At 44.5% G+C, this 20,165-nt stretch overlaps 1 protein-coding gene across 1 annotated transcript in view; it reads right to left on the reverse strand.

The window, feature by feature from the left end:
- The window catches only part of ABCC5 (ATP binding cassette subfamily C member 5), an 84,821-nt gene that overhangs the window by 51,457 nt on the left and 13,199 nt on the right, over window positions 1-20,165 (reverse strand). The window contains exons 3-5 of the mRNA XM_081086358.1: window positions 4,244-4,401; window positions 3,898-4,053; window positions 3,073-3,220 (exon numbers count right to left, since the gene is read on the reverse strand). Of these exons, the coding sequence (XP_080942484.1) occupies window positions 3,073-3,220; window positions 3,898-4,053; window positions 4,244-4,401 (462 nt within the window). The remainder of the gene's footprint in view (window positions 1-3,072; window positions 3,221-3,897; window positions 4,054-4,243; window positions 4,402-20,165) is intronic.

A 20,165-nucleotide genomic window follows, 5' to 3' on the forward strand; every position in this document is an offset into this window, starting at 1 on the left:
CTCATTTTTAGGTTTAGATCCATTGTGTGGGTCACCACTGCATACAGCTGGTTTGCTGGTTTACTAGCAAGAAGATTGGCTTCTTTTCCAGTATGCAATCCAAAATGTGGAACTGAGTCGCTGAGTGGCAGGGTCAGAACCCCATTTTCCGCACGTGAAGCAACTCAGCAAGATGGCGGTGCAGTAAAGCATTTTCTCATACACCTCGGCACCCGAAGGAACAGTCTCCAAAGGAAGGCGTGAAAAGACAGCAGGTTGCAGTTTGGGGTTCTTTCTTTCCCATACCTTTAGAGTGCCGTGCTCAGCACCGGTAATAGCGTTACTACCTCCCACACGGAGGAGCCAGGGAAGGTAAGAGACATAATGAATGCTTACACTATGCAAAGCTTTCAAAGGGGGAGGGGAGGAGAGGAAACAGCAAAGCAGATTAAAGCATTTCCAACAATACGATTTTTAAAAAACAATTACATTTCAAACCATTTCGTACGGGGTAAAGAAAAAAAAAAGTTTTTCATGGCAAATCCAACCAAAATTATGTTTAAAAAGAGTTACAAATTTATCATGTAAATTTAAACAAACTGGGAGAAAATGTGAGATTGTCAGCATAGCTGTCTGGCTGTGGAAAACATTCCCAGTGAATAAACATTACCTTACCTGAACTCTTGGCGAGAGATTCTGCCCAGCTTGACTCTCTCATTCTGACCGCAGAATACAGCCAATCCTGAAAATTCTAAAGAACAGCTTCTGTCACTGGTTCCACTACAGAGAGACTCCCCCCAAATCCAGATTCTGACAGCACCAAGCAAGCTGCAGCTGGAGAGAGGTCGGAAGGGTGGAAAACTTACCTCTCTAGAGGCTTTTCACTGTCCTTTCCCCAAAAGGCCCTTGAGCTGAGTGAGCATTCACCAAGAGATAGCTCTGCAGGAGGTAGCCTTCTCTGGCAGATCTACAGGGAGGATGCTAATTCTTTACACACGCATCATAGGTCAGGCCTGGTCTTTTAAACTCTTAATCCAAGAAGGCCACACAAATCAGCTCTGTAAATTCAGCCAGCTGGCCCCTCATCTTAGGTGGGGACCATATCCTCAAGATTCTGGTATTCCATTAATGTTATGGCGACCCTTTTGGATACACCCTGCACAGAGTGCTGGTCCACTGGCATCACTGAATCCTTGGACCATCTTGATCACAGATGTCCAGCCCTGGCTGGCCAGCAGTTTAAAAACAAAACGCAATAACTTGATTGTGTTTCACCTGCTCTGCATATGGCCAGCAAAGGTCAGTGAGGCCTGAGGGGAGATAAGAAATATGCCATATTGGGGGGGGGGGGGGCTCTTATGTAGATTTCTGTAAGAACAGACTAATTCAGTTTGAAAGTTGTGCCATATTAGCAAATGTGCAAAAATCTAAAACCGATGTTCCTCAAAAGGATTTAAGCCTGGTTGGTACTAATCTCAAAGCCAGCCTGTTTCTTCAATTTCCAATTGAAAAGAAAGTTATTAGAATTGGAGCTCCAAAAAAAGAAGTTTGCATTGTTTACAATTTTAAATCTTTTTGTCAATGGGAGAGACTGTGGTCAGGACCATTGCTTTCTCAACTGTTCTAGGATGAATGCCATGAACGAATACAGGCCTTACGGTGCTCTTCCCCAAGGGTAGAGAGAAGGAAAGCAGGCTGCTGTTCTCCTATTTTAGGAAGACTCTCTCAGCTTTCCCTGGCACCTGGGAGAATTTACTGAAGATTAGTGTTTCAGTGAGCTGTGCTTTAAAAGAGAGATTAAGGAATACTCAGATGCTCAAGGGAGTGACTGTAGGCGCCCAAAGTGAACATGCATAGGTAATTTTTTTTCCAAGTAAAAAGTGAAAATCCCAACCATCTATGGAATAATAGTTTTTGGTGAGAGGAGCCAAAGAAGTTCTTGCATTGGCCAAAGGTAATCAATAAAGCCTAAAGAGCGTGCTACCCAGTTGAAAGAATTCTATGAAGGATCAGAGCAGCCACCAGCCCTGTAGTGAAACAATGACAGAAGCTCTTCTTGGGGGAAGCTGGCCCTACGAAAACGTTTGCCATTCTGGCCAATAACATAATAATCAGTTACACAGTCCCTCTTACTTAAAACTTACACAAAAATGTGTTAGTTGGTCAATAAACGGAGAAACCCAATACCCGAAAAGTAGTGTTTTTTGCTTCAGAAAAGAGGTCAAAACTTTTTTTTAAAAGGCATCAAACATTTTTTTTAAAAAGCAGAAAAACTGTAAATTAGCTTTACCTAATCACCATGCATCTTAGGCACATACTTACCCAACCCATGAACCTCCAGCTTACCCACACACGGAAAATGCACAGTATAGTAGCACTACTGCTCCGATGCCTCAAGGCAAATATGTAGAGAATAGATTTAATCAAAGGCTCAAGTGTAAGGCAGCACAGCAGGTGTAAGAAACAGGTGTTCAGAAGACAGGTGAACGTCACTCTTACCTACTCTGCTTCAGTATACACCAGGAAAAAACCACAGTTGCCACCCCAACATTTGCCGCAGTTTACAATATAGACCAAACTGAGAATGGACTCCAGGTTACACTCTAAAATCCTCCACAGTCCTCTAGTTTCTTCAGGACTCATTTGCTACGGAACCATCAAACATGTGACAACTCTGCCTCCAGGTGTTTGGTGCGTCACCGGCACTAGCTCAACAGCCTATGCCACACCAGGCTGCTCTCGCCCACACACAGCACTGAGAGACACACCTTCCCAAACCAAGACTGTCATTTCATGTCGACACACAGCAAAGCAGCACAGTCCTCTGCGGAGCCGGACTCATTCAGTTTCCCCTCCGCCCCAGGACAGCAAGCCAGTTCTGTTTCTTATCTGGCAACTCGGCCCCCACATCCTTCCAGCTGCTGACAAGCCACTCACTCCAAAAGCAATTGTTCCCTTTCCTTAGAACTGGAGGCATCTCTAAGGCTGCTAACTAGCCCAAAGGTGAGCACAACCCCTGCAACAGAACAAGAGTGTTAGAGCTGGCCATGGCCGGGCCCCTGGGCACTGTCGGAAAGGATGGTTAGAACTTACTGGTCCACTGAAGCCAGCCAGCTGCGTGATCATCAGGCACACGATGGAGAGGATGAGCCTGGTGCGGCAGAAGATCCACACAACCCTTCGGAGGGAGGCAGCTTCTGGCCCAACTTCATTCAGCTCTTCTTGCCACAGTCTCTCTAGTCTTAACAAGGGCACATGTCCTCCGTTACACATCTCCCCAGGGAACATGCACACCCTCGCTTCCCTCCTGCCATCACTTTTTGTCTCCAGGCTTTGACACCACTCACAAGAGTCTTTCCTTTCAAATTATGCACCTAGCCTTCACCTTCTGGAAAAAAAAAATACCCTCCCTGGGTGCCTATATTTTTACCCTGCACAGGGAGCCTCTCAGGATACAGGAAATACAGATGAGAACAAAAGTCTTTCCTTCCACCCAGAAAGATTATCCCTACACAGCCTTTGTTTGTGGGTAAGAACTTCCTTTCTCAAGGATCCCTAACGCTTTCTGAAGGATCCTGTGGTAAGATGTAGAGTTGTAAACTAGATTTTAATCATGACAATCAGCTACCATAAAAATGTATTCTGTCACAAGGCAGCAACATAATCTCCCTGTAGACTCAGGAAGAGAAGCGGGGCTGAGAGAGAGAGAGAAAGCCCGTGGTTAAAACAGGATTAAAGGTCAAATAGGAGATAAAGCAGAAGAGCAAAGAGAAAGTCATCCCAGCTGCCCTCCCTCCACCCACTAGCCCCGATCTTAAAAGGACAGAGCTGAGGACTTCACACTGCTGGACCCACACCCCTAGCTCAGGCCCTACGCATCCAGTACATGGGACACCAGGGTGGACCAGAGACGCCTACCTTCTGCAGTTCACATCAGAAGACTCGTACTTGGACAAAGACCACACGTTCTCCATGGAGAGCTCTCCCTTCTTGTGGGCCAGGCGGGCCAGGGGAGAAAGCCAGGAAAAAGTCATACAGGAGAAGAGCCCAGCATTGTCCACTGGGTGCTGGTGTCTAAGGAGAGAAAACCCAAAGCACAAAACTGTCAACACACACCGAGAGGCCAGCCGGCACTTATAATAATGCTGTTCAGTAAACGGAGCTCTGGACTAGAAACGGGGCCCCCCAAGTGGTCTAGTCTTTGCCCGCATTTTCAGAACTGCTTTTGGTGCTTCACAGAGGAGTCACCAGGAGAACCTCTTACTTGGAGGTGGTCCGAATGGGCTTCAGAGCACTTAAGCCGTGATGGTACTTCCCCTTGGGATGTTCCTCATCCAGGATTCTGAGCTGAGAACGCGTGCAGACATCCAGGGAAAGGCCCTCAGCTCGGGCTGCGGTTTCCAAGGCATCCTGGCATTCCAACTGTGTGAGCAGATAGGGAGAGAGGACATCACAACATCGGAACATAACAGATCCAACTGCAAGCCAGATGCATCTCAACTGAGACATTCCAAAGGTCCGTGGGTTAAACATCTTGTATGGTATGAACCTGTTTAAGAGCATTAAAAACCAGACACCTAAAACTTCTAAACCAGTGGTTCTCAACCTTCCTAATGCCGCAACCCTTTAATACAGTCCCTCATGTTGTGGTGACCCCCAATTTCATTGTTACAAATTGAACATAATTAAAGCATAGTGATTAATCACAAAAACAGTATGTAATTAGATATGTGTTTTCCGATGGTCTTAGGCGACCCCTGTGAAAGGGTCGTTCGGCCCCCACAGGGGTCGCGACTCACAGGTTGAGAACCGCTGTTCTAAACTAATAGGCTTCATTTTATTTTTCTGAGCACTTTTAGGTTCAGAAACATTGAGCAGAAAGTACAGGGTTTCCATGTACCTTCTCATCTGCCCTCTCTCCTTCCCATCCATTTCTTGCATTAGTGTGGCTCATGTGTTACTGATGGGCCAATACTGACACAATTACTCTGACCTGAAGCCCATAGTTTACATTAGAATTCACTCTTTGTGTTATACATTCTAAAATTTATATTTTTGTCACCAAAATGCTTTATCTTTCATTTCCCAATATGGGCTGAGAGACAATTACTTCACTAATAACTGCAAATTCTTTTGCTCATTTTCTATGACATAAAGTTAAAGATCACCCCCAATTAGGCAGCCCCGCCACGCAGGAAGAAGATGTACACATGCCTCCTGTCCTTCCCTCTTATCAGCAACAGGGAGAGCAGGACAGGGTTTTCGCTGGCTGCACAGCTAAAGAGCTCCACACCCAAATTTCTGCAGCATGAAGCCGAGGGTCTCAGGAGTTGAAATACAAAGTTATACATATTTGCTATAAAGCTTATAAATATCAATTAATCGGATGAACAGAAATGCATGAAGTTCAATGTCTGACTGTGGCAGAAGAGGGTGGCCAAGAAGCTATCCCCATTTTCTCTAAAAGGAACGAAAGCGCATGCCTTCCTGTTGCAGAATCAGAGCATTTTTCCTCAAGAGAGGATTTTAAGTACATCATCCTTTTCTCACATCATCACAAATATTTCCCCAAATCGAGAGTTAAGGGCTGCAGCACCTAACACACTGCGCTTTACACAAAGTATTGTTACACCCCAACTCCTTTCCACACAGAACAGATGCCAAATATTAGCTGAACTGAGAGAGCCGGATTCATGCAGAGGGATCACAGGAGTGGGCGCCTCAGTGGATTGTTCCTCAAATACAATAGCTTTAATTCACAGGCGAGGTGCTGCTGCTTAGTATCAGGAAACTACACAGTCCAGGCAAAAGGGAAGCACATTTTTTCCTTTGTCAAAGGCAAGGCAGATCAATCTCAAGAGAGTAACAACACAATGACAAATGAGTCAACACAAAGAAAAGAATTAATTACTCTACCAAGTCCTTAGGCATAAGGTGAACACTTATTTAGTGGGTATGGACTATGGTACCTAATAATGAACTAAATAAAGGCATGGGGCAGGAACTTGGGGGGCACCTTTTTCCCAGATGGGGGTGCTCATAGGGATCATTGTTCCTGTGCTGGGACCTCTCCCATCCTAGGGCTGACTGGCAGCCATATCTGAGTTTCCATCAGCATGACCCACAGTTTGCTCCACCCTGGTGTTTTCCCGAGACCCCATCCCATCCAATTTTCAGCCTCACCCGAGCTGTTTGCAGCAGCTTTTGCATATGAATGGACATCCTGGCTCAGACTTCAGACTTTTCTAAAACCTTTCAAACAAGCAGTAGCTGGCATCAGCATGCTCCAAACCTACCAATAAGAGGCCCCAGACCTCGCACTAGCACCAGCCTGCCTTGCTTCACAGCCCTGCCTCGCCTGGGCACTTCCAACCCAATACAAATAGCAGCCATCTGTTGATCTCTCTGTAGCTCCTGCTGGGTGGCCTCAGGCAGTGGCTGACTTTATACCTCCCAGGAGACTCCAGAGCCAGTGCACCCAGTGGACAGCTTCAGACCATACCAGGTGACAACTGTACACATCCACAGGTGACACACTCAAGGGGACAGACTCAGTGAGCACCAAAGCCCCACTGAAGCAAGTCCTGCTCCAAAGGGTGCCTCCTGCACAGCAGCTCTCCCACTGACTCCCAGCTGGTCCTTACAGTTAATTGGCCTTAAGGTCAATTCCTCCCAGTGATGCCAACAGCAATCAAGGCTCAACTACAACAAGACTGTGCATACAGCCCACCTAGAGGGCCCAGCTCAGGTGACGGGGAGGCTGAGCCACTGGGCGCTACAAGATACCTACTACACAAGGCCACTCTATCAATTCCAGGAGACATAGAAGCTCTACCTAATACACTGAAACAAACACAGGGAAGCAGCCACTTAACTGGAGTTTAAAATGGTTTTCCTTTTCATCAAAATCGGTTACAAATCATCCTCTGCTAATGCTGTTTTTTGACAAGATTTTACAATTTCATCTTTGAAAATGTCTTTTCACACAGATAAGTACTGCCAAATACTGAAAAGCAACCCATGAGTATATGACTTTAATTGAACATATTTACCTCTTGGAAGGCATTATAGAATTCTATTAGATCTTTCTCTTGACATCTGCTTTTATTATGACACTAGTGGCCCGGTGCATGAATTCATGCACATTGAAAGTGAATTAATTAGAAGAAATATTTTAATATTGCTATTTGCCCTTTCTCTATAATAGAAGTGTCAGAGATGAAAGAAAATTAGTGAAATGTATATGAAAATAATAAATTTATTAATAAATAAACAATAACAACATGATATAACAAAGACATGATATAAAAACAACATTGATATAAAACATGATATAAAAACATTATACAAAAACAACACTGATACAAACAATGACTGATAAATTGATTAAACTTATTCTAATATCTCCTTGTATACCACATTAAGAGTAAAAACACTTTCAGAGTGCTTGACTAATTTCCCTTGTGATGAAGTATTTACAACTTTAACTTTAATGCCACATGCTCTTTGAACTTGAGAGAGAAAACAACATATAACTGACCATGTCCAAAAACGGGTTCAGGTAGGAACATGCCTACTCTATCTAGAGTTTATCCTTGTGATTTATTAATAGTCATCACAAATGCTGGCATCACAGGAAACTGTCTTCGAATTAATTTAAATGGGAGGCCAGCGTTAGACAGGGACAAATCTATTTTTGAATCAGAACACCACTCCTTCCGCAGATCCTGTTAATACTTCAGCTTCGATTATGTTAGGTTGTAATCTTTTGATAATAAATCTAGTATCATTACAAAGACCCCATTTACTATTCAGATTTCTCAGTAGCAAGATAACTGCACCCAAAGGAGTAATACTATTAAGAAATTCGATGGGAAAATTTTCCTTTTCAGCATCATCCGTGGAATCGATGGAATCATCACTCAAATATGTGTGAAAATCTCCAACGAGTATATCCAAATTTACTTCATTTAATTTTTGAACATGCTCATTTTTTGGACAAAAAAAATCACACATTTAGATATATTTTTAATATTATCTATAGATATACTATTTCCAAAGGTAGCTTTAATAATAGATCCGTTACAAATCATTTCACAGGGGATTTCAATAATATTCATTCCTAAATGAAAACTGCTATCAAGTTTGCCATCTCCAAGTTTTACTAACCATTTGCTATAAGCAGAATCCTCTGATCTCATATTTGTTTTAAGAGACAACTTTCTGAAACATCCCCAAACACTACAGTGCTTTAAACTTGTTTGTACTATGGCTGGTCACATAGCATGTGGCACAATACTGAGACATTGTCGAAAATCCCCTCCGAGAAGGAGAATTTTCCCACCAAATGCAACATTCAAATTCATAATTTCTCTTAGTATTCTATCTATGGTGTTTATAGCATGACTGGATGTCGTAGTGCATTCATCAATAATGAGAAGTTGAGCCTTTTTAATGGTTTTAGCAACTTCACTCTTTATATTGAGTCTAGAAATTGAAGTTTCATTTAATGGAATTGGTAATTTATATTGGGAATGAAAGGTTCTTCCACCGAGAAGTAAATTTGCAGCAATTCCCGTAGACGCTGTGGGTAAAACAGTACCACCACAACCTCTAATATAATGTATTAAAACTTTATACAGATATGTTTTTCCATTACCACCTGGAACATCCAAGAAAAAGCATTTGGGGTGTACAGTTTGATCTTCGATAGCTGAAGTTATAGTCTGAAAGGCTGCCAACTGTTCATCATTCAGAGAAATTATCAAAACCTCTGCCTGTTGTCGCTCGTACAATTCATCACATGTATTTGTATTCGTTTATATACACAGTGGTTCTCAACCTTCCTAATACCGCGACCCCTTAATACAGTTCCTCATGTTGTGGTGACCCCCAACCATAAAATTATTTTTGTTGCTACTTCATAACTGTAATTTTGCTAGTTATGAATCATAATGTAAATATTGGATATGCAGGATATATTTTCATTGTTCTCAACCCACAGGTTGAGAACCGCTGATATAGGATAGTCCGGAAGTTTGAAATGCTAACATTTCATTCCATGCAATGTAAATACCTCTTGAATTTCATTAAGGACATGCATTTCACAGTTCATACAAGCACCTTCTCTTCGGTGTAATTTCCAACAAAAATCTTCAATAAAATGAGATTTATTCTCATCCCATAATTTGTCTGCATCAGAAGGACATCCACACACACATATATATGCAAAAAGTTGCCATAGTTGTTTGGGCATATTAAGGATGATTGCATCGTCAATCGTATCTTTCCAGACAGTGTCATTGATTAATAATCCTCGATGTTTAGCAGCTTCACGAAATGTATCATAAATTACACCTCCTACAGTTCGCAGATCATCAAAACTTACTGCACCTTTCACACGCAGAAGCAAAAGTCTAAGGTAATATTGTTCTGGTTCTTTAAAGCTCACAGTGAACAGTCTACCTAATAATTTATTCCCACCCTTTTGGCATTTTCTCCAAGAAGAATTATTACAAACACATAATGCTGCAGAATCTCCTAATAATAATAATTACGCACGTCGGAATCTTCTCTACTCAATAAGAACCAAACCATCAAAGTCAAGTTATGCCTCTTAGCCCTATCTATAACTTCAGCAAAATCATCGGTATGAAAATACAAATTCTGATCATTTGGCAAATGAATAGCTAATATTGTGATTGCATGAGATTGGTCATGCACTCACATTGCAAAAAGTCTCCAAACAGCCTCAGGAGCGCTCACATACCTGGAGTCAATGAAGTCCTGTACTTTGTCATGATTGATAGTATTTTTTTCAGAAATTTAAGTATTTGCACAATCGTGCCCTTTATGATGTATTTAAAGAAATATTTGACACTTTTAATTGATGCGCAGATTTCAATGTTTATATGACAGTTATATTTAAGGCACAAATATGGGTTATAAGGGACAATCCAAGTGTTATCGACAACTTTATTCCCAATAGACATGGTGCTACCAGATCTTCGTTTGTATCTGGGATACGCATCAATATTTCCAATGGTTGCATTTTGAAATTCTTTCGGATATCCCTTTGAACATTTTCCATTTTCCATACATGGACTATCTGGATTTTGTATTCCACATGGCCCATGTACCATATTTGATTTTACAATTTGAAAAAGTCGAGGACACTGATCTACATCCGGAATTTCTGCCTTAACTATATGGTCAACATCATCTTCCGTTCGTAATTTGGATTCGCTATCTAATATCAATAATATGTGAGCATGAGGCAGTCCGTGTTTCTGAAATTTAATGACATGAATTTTAGCTATTACTTTGCAAATAAATCAAATTTACATATATCATTTGGTCTTCAGACATATTCTGTCACCGACGCCGGCCAGGAGGAATCGGGCTCCCTCCTCCCTCCTGTCAGGGTCCCTGGCGGGGGGGGGGGGGGGGGGAGGGGGGCCCGCTTTGAGGTCAGGGACACCGGCTCCGAGGAGGAAGGTGGCAGGGAGGGCGCAGGGCACCCGTCATGGCCAAGGTCTGCTGGCGACTCTGCTGGTGACCTGGGGACTCTGCTGGCGACCGGGGGACGCAGATGAGGCTGGCACTCAAGTCCCTGTGTCCAGCGGGAAGGGCACGTGCTCCCCACAATCTCATCTTACAAATGCTGTGGTTGAACCGGAATATAAAGTAGAAAGGCCAGTGAGGCCGAGCTGAATAAACCTCTACGGGAGGCCACGGGCGGGCGATGGGGGTGTGGGGGGGAACGCGCGGCAGTGCCTGGTTGCCTTTCTCTGCCCGCTGGTACCCACCTTGGCTGGCCTGGCGCCACCCACTCGTAGGCCCTGTCCACCCCCCCAACTGGTCTTTCCATTCGGTGGATTTGCATATTAGGCTTTTATTATATAGGATTACATTGCAGATTAATCATTTCTTTTTTTTAAATTTATTTATTTATTTATAATTTTTATTTCTTAAAGTATTACAAAGAGTATTACATATGTCTCCTTCCCCCCCCCCCCTTGACATTCCCCCGGTCCCTACCCGCCCCCCGCCCCCCCAGTGTCTTGTGTCCATTGGTTAATCTTATATGCATGCATATAAGTCCTTCGGTTGATCTCTTAATCCCCACCCCAAACCCTCCCCAGGCTTCCCACTGTAGTTTGACAGTCTGTTCAATGTTGCTCTGCCTCTGCATCTACCCCTTTTCATCAGTCTATACTGGTCCCCGTTATCTGTCCCAATCTCACTGGAGCAGTCCCAACCTCACTGGGGCCGTTTCAACCTAACCGGGGCCGTCCCGACCTCACCGGGGCTGCCCTGACCTCACCGGGGCTGCTTCAACCTCACTGGGGCCGTCCCGACCTCACCGGGGCCGTTTCAACCTCACCGGGGCCGTCCCGACCTCACCGGGGCAGCTACTGAATGGCTGAATTAAATGGCATTTTTTAAATTGTGGCAAATATATATAGCATAAAATTTGCCATTTTTAAGTGTAAAATTATGTCACGAGGCAAGGGGACATCTATCTGCCCAAATATCTCAGGTACTTCCCCCTTAGAGACATCCCAGGTGCAGATGCACATAAATCCCCTACAGATGTCACATTACTTATCTTGCTGGTGAGAGAGTGGGTGTTTAACATAAAACCGAAAACATTAGAAAGTCAACTAGAGATGGAAACAGGTGGGAACCACACCCACTCAGGCAGAAGCACCAATGGGAAGGACTCGGGGTCTCTGGCTGTAAAGGCCCCGTGGTGGCTCTGCCAGCCTGGGCACTGCAGACGGAAACCCACCAGGGGATCACACCTGGCTCAGGGCTCCTGTGAAGTACCTGAGCCCTCACCACCAGCTGTCTCCACAGCCTGGCTCCCAGGTGGCCTCTCCTTCCTTGCTGCACTCGGTCCTGCTGGCAGATCCAGTGCAGAGTCCACCTTTCCTTCACTCTGGGGCCGAAGGGCAGGCCTACGGCTCCTCTGCTCCCTCACCCTCTCTTCCTGAGGGCTGCGTGGCACCCAGCCCTGCCCGGCCTGCACCTCCCGTTTTGAAAAACCTAACTAGGCCTATCTCTCAGCAGTGAGTGGCTGGCCCAGCTCATTCTTCCAGAACCATCCCCACACACCCAAGCTGGACTTGCAAACCAGGCCAAGATCTTGGGAGCCCAACTGCTAAGGAAATCAAACCCACCAGAACACAGTGGTGTGAAAGAGACTCAGGGCACCCCACTTGGATAACGCCTGGATGGCTCGAGCCCATCCCAACACACACAATGATGGCACGTGAACTCTGGAGCAGAGTTCTCCAGGCTCCAAAGCATCCAGTTCCTTTCTTTTTTTAAAAGCAATTTGTCTATCTATCTATCTATCTATCTATCATCTATCTATCCTCACTTGAGGAAATGCTTTTGTTGATTTTAGAGAGGAAGAAAGAAGGAGAGAAACATCAACATGAGAGTGAAACATCGACTGGCTGCTTCCCACATGCAACCCAACTCCAACCAGAGATCAAATCCATAACATGGGTATGTGCTCTGACCCGGAATCGAACCTGCCACCTTTGGGTGTACGGAACGACGCTCCAACCGGGCCCCCGGCCAGTTTCTTGCAAGAAACCTCAGGGGCTATCTAGGAGCTGCGCCCCTACCCCAGGGCAGAGGCTCTAGTGCCTGGAGCGGGAACCCACACTCCAGGGCCTGTCCGAAGGCAGGCCAGGGGCTCTAGGTGGAGCCTGAAGAGGCAGCCGGGGAAGCAGGGAGACGGAAGGGCCAGCTCCCACATGGGGCTCCCCAGCACTGAGGTTTGTGGTGAGCAAGTGAGTATATGTCAGAGATAAACAACACAGACACATTATGAGGGGGAGGCTAGAGCATTCTTGGTACATTCTTCTGAAAAACAAAGTACAAAAGTAAAATAAAGACTACTAATAGCCATAAAAACAAACAAAAACCCCAGGAACAAAAAAGTGAACAAACTTAACAACAACGAAATCCTCTTATTGCCTAAGTTTGTTTCTTTGACTCTATATAACAAGGCCATGTTCTGCCATCCCCGGGTAGTAAGTCACTTCCTGTACTGGAGAATGCCAAATTCAAACGCTCAGTGGTTGGGCGTCGACCTATGAGCCCCTTTGATTCCCAGTCAGGGCCTGTGCCTGGTCTGTGGGCTTGATCCCCAGTGTGGGGCGTGCAGGAGGCAGCCAATCAATGATTCTCTCTCATCATTGATGTTCCTCTCCTCCTCTCTCTCTTTCTCTCTCCCTCCCTCCCTCCCCCCTCCCTCTTTAAAATCAATTATATATATATACACACACACACACGTGTGTGTGTGTGTGTGTGTGTGTGTGTATATATATATATATATTTATTTATTTATTTTTTTAAAGTGCTTAGCCTGGAGATCCAAGATGGCGGCAGAGTAAGGTGGAAGTTACACTCACCTCCTCCCAGGTCCAAACTGGAATCACAGCTAAAATACAGAACAATCAACCTGAATAACCAAGTGAAGACTGACCATAAGTCTTGAAACCAAGAATTTACAAAAGAAACCCCATGGCGACTGCTAGGAAGGCGGAGAGGTAGAAAGGACTGGCCCCGCCCCCACATGTGGCAGCTGCGAATCCAGAGGGACAGCTCGGCTGCAAAGGTCCCTGTGGGGAGCGTGGGATCGCAGCTCCATGCGGGCTCCCCAGAGCCAGAGAGGAGCCCACGAACATCTGGCTGTGAAAGTCAGCAGGGATTCTCAGGGAGAGGCAGTCCGCTAGAAACCCAGGCGCCCTCTTAAAGGGCCAATGCACCAAATCTCCTTTGCGGCCACTCACCCTGGGCTCCAGCAGAGGGAGGATGGCTTGGAGTGGACTGGCGTTCTGTGAGGACAGATCGGGCTGTGTGGCTCCAGGGAAAGAGCTGAAGGGACAGCTGCCAGGGTCCCTGTGCTAAGTTTCTCTCCCACACTCACCATCTTACCTGAGCTGAACACTCCCCTCCGTACGGCATCAGGCCATACTCCCAACTCCCTGTCACCACCCTGCTGAGCTCATGCTCTGCAAGGGAGTCAGCTTCCTGGGCCCCTGGGGTAGACTTCCTTGGAGGGCTCTTGAGGGTGAATTCAGAGGTGTCAGAGACTGAGCTGGATACAGGCTCTGGGCAGGGGCCATCTCTCCCTCTGTAAGCACCTGACCCAGTGCAGCCCCCACATGGGAGATCCACCAGCGCCCCCTTTCCCAACCCCTAGAGACCCCTACAGAGCAGTCAGCTGGCTGTGGCCAGCTCAGGCCCTTGATACAGACTCTCTTGAAGGTCTCTCCAGGAGGGAGAGACTGAGTTGTGTGGCTCTGAGGTGGGGCCATTTCTCCTGCTCACTTGACGGGTGCTACCATTACAATGCAGCGCTCTCCCTTCACATGGCCACATCTTGGTTGGCTTGGGCCTTCTGAACTCTGCTGACTCCCTGAGACCCCACCCCACCACAAGGGCAATCTTCCTTGTTTATAGCCAGATCTCATGACTATTGTGTATCTGTAAACTGCTTCCTCGAAGATGACAGTTAATTTGTAACAAACCAGCATGGCATTTACTATGTGCCAGGCATTGTTTTAAATGCTTTACAGACACTAACTCACTTAGTCCTCATTACAACCCTATGAGGCAGGTACTATTATCACCCCCATCTTACAGCTGAGGACACTGAGGCACACATGTTACACAACAGCAGGGATCGGAATCCAGGCTCCATAGCTGAGGCTCCTAATCACTACGTTATGTGCCTTTAAAAGAAAAAGATAAGCAAACAAATCATGACTGTACACAATGACCTCATATGCACCCTTTAGACCGCTCTCCTCTCCTCCCTGGGGTGAGTATCAGATGAAAGTAAACTATGACTCTCTATCTCTGACTCTCCTAACTAATCTCATTATAAGCAAATGGTAGTTTCCAGAGTCAAAGTCACAAGTACATGATTGGAACACTAGGATGTAAATGAACTATTTTTACTTAATTACAAAAATGTACTTCCTGATAGTTTTTAAGCCAAAGATGAGCAGATGCTAAAAGATAGATACATTATAGACTGGAATTTAAACATAAAGTAGAAGCAAGCAAAGCATAAAACATCAGCAACTGCACAGATGTCCCATGCTTGTAACTCTGGTTGGATGCCTAATTTCTCTTCCTCTCTAGGCTTCCTAAAAAAGCTGACCTGGTCAAGCATGCCAGAAAAAAAAAAAAGGATTCCTGTTTAAAGGTAAAAATAAATTTATCCTACCACGTTAACATTTTGTAAAGTGAGTTATCAATATGCTAAGGGTGAATGAATTAAAAGTAGAAATGAACCAAAAGAAAAGACTTACGTAATTTATTCAAGCTATACTATAGAAAGACATAAATAACGTGACAGGGTAGAGAAACGTGAGTCAGAGACTATTTTGGGGACTAATAAATACTGACTGGAGATGAACAAATTGATATCCAGGTTTCACACATACATTAATCCATTTGGAATTAACCCCAAAAAGTTATATAAAAATGATCACATAAATAGGACAGAGAAAATTAAATGGCATATTTAATCCAGCTATGGAAGGGGGATCGCCTCCATTTTCCCTCAAAGCCAGGAACTATTAAAAATGGATGAGTTTAAATATGAAGAGGAAAACTTTTTGTATAATGAAATTAGCATTAAAGGGAAGGGGAATAAAGCTAAAGAAATGACCAGGTAATATAATATATTTTGAACAGCTAGCTTTTCTGAAAAAGACATGATTTTATAGTCCATCACTCAATGAATATTTGTTGAGGGGCTCAGGACCAGGCTCTGCTGCAGGTGCTGGGGATGCAGGAGTAAACAAACAGACCCCCACCTCAAAATCACCGGCTTAATGCTGGGTACATTCTAGTATTTCTAAAAGGTGAAAATCAGAATAACCTTCCAAATTGGTTCTCTCAAACTCTCAATTCAATGTTACCAACCAAGAAATACAGTGGGGCCTTGACTTACGAGTGTCCCGACCAACGAGTTTCTCGAGATACAAGCCGTCTCTCGGCCAATTTTTTGCTTTGAGTTGCGAGCTAAAGTTCGGGTTACAAGCCAGCTTCAGATACCCTACTGCTAGCTGGCACAGCGAACGTCACAGTGAACGCCACAACATCAGCCCAGCATTCAATTCATTGTAATGGTGAAAATTGATTTGACATACGAGTAATTTGAGTTACGAGCTCCATCATGGAACGAATTAAACTCATAAGTCAAGACCCCACTGTATAAGTTAAATTTAAAAATAAAATTAAGTATACCTTAATAAAAATAGAGATAAAATCTAATACATGAAGGAGAAAAGGTAAGACAAACATAAAATCATCTGAGCACCGCACCAATTATATATATACATTAGAGGCCCAGTGCACAGAATTTGTGCACAGGGGAAGGGGGGTCCCTCAGCCCAGCCTGTACCCCCTCACAATCCAGGACCCCTCAGGGATCAGGCCTAAACTGGCAGTCAGACATCCTTCTCATAATCTGGGACCACTGGCTCCTAACGGCTCACCTGCCTGCCTGATCGCCCATAACCACTAGCCTGCCTGCCTGATCACCACTAACCACTCTGCCTGCCTGCCTGATCACCCCTAATTGCCTCTGCCTCAACCCCCGCCACCGAAGCTTCATCCGGGAAGGACCTCCGGAAGGTCGTTCAGCTGTCTGGTCTAATTAGCATATTATGCTTTTATTATTGTTAGTTTTTTTGTTTGTTTAACACATTTTTATTGATTTCAGAGAGGAAGGAAGAGGGAGAAAGAGATAGAAACATCCATGGTGAGAGAGAATCATGGATCGGCTGCCTCCTGCAAGCCCCCCACTGGGGATCGAGCCGACAACCCGGGCATGTGCCCTTGACTGGAATCGAACCTGGGACCTTTCAGTTCGAAGGCCGACGCTCTATCCACTGAGCCAAACCAGCTAGGGCTATGCTTTTATTATTAAGGATGTGTGTATGTCAGTAGTGGAACGATCCACCCTTTTTACTTGCAAAGGGTGAACAGAAAGCTACTATATTTCTTTAGGACATTTACAAAGAGTTTTCTCCACTTTAAGAAGAAACTGAATAAAAAGTAAATGTCCATTGCACCACTTTGTAATATGCCACTAGTGGGTACTCAGAAAAACCAACTGGTAATACATAACATTTTAAATACTCTGTCTCCATAACTCCACTATATGAAGGAAAATTTTCCAAAGACAAAAAAGAATTTAAATCCAGTATTTTACTAGGAACTAAATGCCTCAAACAAGATTAATGGCTAAACTACACCTCAGTGCCGCCCAATGTAAGTATAACGCAAGCCACAAATGTCATTTAAATTTTTCTAGTGTGCACATTAAGAAAGAAAAAGATACCGGTGAAATTAACTTTTTTATTGTTGACACTATTATGGATGTCCCCCATTCTCCCTCCTTTTAACCACCACCCCCAGCCCCCGCCCCATCCCACTCCCCGCCTCTGAGTGGAATTAATTTTAATAATATAGGGTGTCCCAAAAAAGTGTATACATACACTTTGAATAATGATAAAGGCAGTGTTTATTAAAATACATTTCACTTTCAAAATTGTGCTATCAGCTATTCAAGTGTGTATACATTTTTTGGGACACCCTGTATATTTATCCCAACCTATACAAAATCTTATCTTTTTAACATGTAATCAATAAAAACTTATTAATGAGCTATTTTACACTTTTTTTTTTTTAAACTAAGTCTGGCTGGCTACACAATAGGATCATCAGGGGAAATCCGGTGTGTATTTGATATATACACCACATCTCAATACCACTGGCCACATTCCCAATGCTTGATAGCTAATGTGGCTCACGGCTAAAGTCCTGGACAGTGTAGCCCAGCAGTTCTGAAGGGAGGGCGATTTTGCTTGCCCAGAGCACATCTGGCAACGTTTAGAGACGTTTGTCACTTCTAGCATTTAGTGGATAGAGGCCAGGGACACTGCTGAACATCCTACAATGCACAGGACAGCCCCCGAAACAGAAGTGTCTGTGGCCCCAAATGTCAGTCGTGCTAAGGTAGCTCTAGCTAGCTACACAGCTAAGACAGTGCTTGTACGCTGGTCTAGGTGATGTATTTTAGGAGGCCTGTTCTGTGGTGCTTTAAATCCTTGTTAGAAGTAACTTTTTAAAGCCTCTCCTGAGAAGGGAGGAGGGCCCCCATCTCTCTTTGTTTCTCTTAAGGGGCACTGTCTGCACACTGAATGCCTCTCCATGGCCAGATGACAGACACGCACAGGGAGAGGTGTCACAGCAGTTCCTTCTTTCCAAAGGGGAAATACTGTATGATCCAGAGCTGAGAAAACATTAGACAAAGAAATACTGTTGCTATTTATATATTCCCGAGGACTACATGGCTAGGAGACACTGAGTATTTTTTTTCCTACCAAAGTGACACAGTTGGGACAGGGTGGGGACACCTGGAGAGCTCATAGGGGACAATGAAGTTCAGTTTCTGCTACGGTTCACACGAAGGTCAGGGAAACACACAGTCACCTACGTGCCCATCTGGTGAGGGAAACAAGGAACATTCGATCCAGGAGCAAACAGCCATGCTTGCGCAAGAGACTTCCCTGCTGCGTGCATTCACACCACCCCCGTGGCTGTGCTCATTGGTGCACCCACCACACCGCGGGACACCGCTTGTCTGCTTTGTCCCATCTCATTTTCTCAGGCTGCCAGAGCGGAATGTCTGCTGACAGGGCGACATGGGCTTTCCCCTGCATGGAGGCCTCTGGGACAAGATAGCAGGGGCCAGAAATCATTCTCCGGGCTGAGCAGCCCCTGCCTGACAGCAGGACAACAGCAGGTGGCCTTCCTAAACCTGGAGACTGAGGATTCATCCAAGTTCTTATGGATGCAGAGACGGCAGGCAGATTGAAGGCTGCAATTCTCCTGACCGGCACACCCCCTGGGGTGTGATCAGAATGGACAGGCCTCAGATCCTACAGGGTATTCCCCTCCCCTCTCCGTAATCACCAGGTCTTAACACAGACACTGAACCGGCAGCCTCTTCTCATCAACCTTTCTGGCCCAAGTCAAAGCTTTTCTGTACAAGTCCCGGTCCCATAGCTGCCTTTATGACGAACATCTTGGGAGACATCTCTTTAAGGAGAACTGCTGTACAATTTTAGATACAGGTTTCAGGAGACTCAAAATATTAAAAACTAAATTAAAAGGAAATTAAAATTTTCTTTTAAATTAAAAAAGATGATGTCCTCCCAAGGACTGCTGACATCCGGCTTTCCCATCGTCCCTATCCCCAAGTTAAAGAAACTACCAAGGACATTTCCTCTCCCAATTCTCAACACATCCTTACTCCAATGAGTATTTACATGATCCTGACCATCTCAAGCTCTTCCCTTAAGAATTTCCAAATAGTGGCCACTTCAATCAAGAGAGACAGCAAAATTCTCTGACTTAGCAGCTATGAATAATAGCTCATGCACCTCATCGGTAACTACCTGTTCACTCCTTATGCTGTAGTGCCTCGTGCTGAGGATCGGCTGTTAATATACCAATGGATATAACTGCACAACATCACCATAGCAAAACAGGTGTTTTCCCACAGTTCATAATCTGGTATTACTCTATAATCAGCAGAAATTTGAGGGCTTTTAGTTGTTTTATAAATACGCTAACTTCCAAGGAACTTATTCAAAGTTCCTATTACACTGGTGCGTGAGATTAACTTTGTTATTACAATGATAAGGTTTCAAAAGATTACACTGAACCTGAGTCACAGGGGAAAAAACTTTACAGGGAACACTTGGAGCCCCATTGGTTGAGGGGAAGAGATTTTATCCCAAGGGATTTAGGGCAGAGGTTCTCAGTGCTGCCTACACAACAGAATAAACAGGAGAGCTTTAAAGCAACGCTGAAGCTCGACTCCAACCCCAGAGACTGGTTTAATTGGTCTGGGATAGGGTCCTGTATTGGTATTTTTTTCAAAGGCTCTTCAAATGACTTTAATATGCAGCCTGGGCTGAGAACCACAGATTTAGATAGATGAATACTGGTCTTTTGCATTTGACAAAAATCCCTTAAGTTCAGGCTTTGGCTTAAAAAAATATAAATTTATAGAGTGAGCACCAAAGCCCCATCGAAGCAAGTCTAGCCCCAGACGGGTGTCTCCAGCACAG

This window comes from Myotis nattereri, assembly GCF_964212035.1.
Source record: "Myotis nattereri genome assembly, chromosome: 3".
NCBI lineage: Eukaryota > Metazoa > Chordata > Mammalia > Chiroptera > Vespertilionidae > Myotis > Myotis nattereri.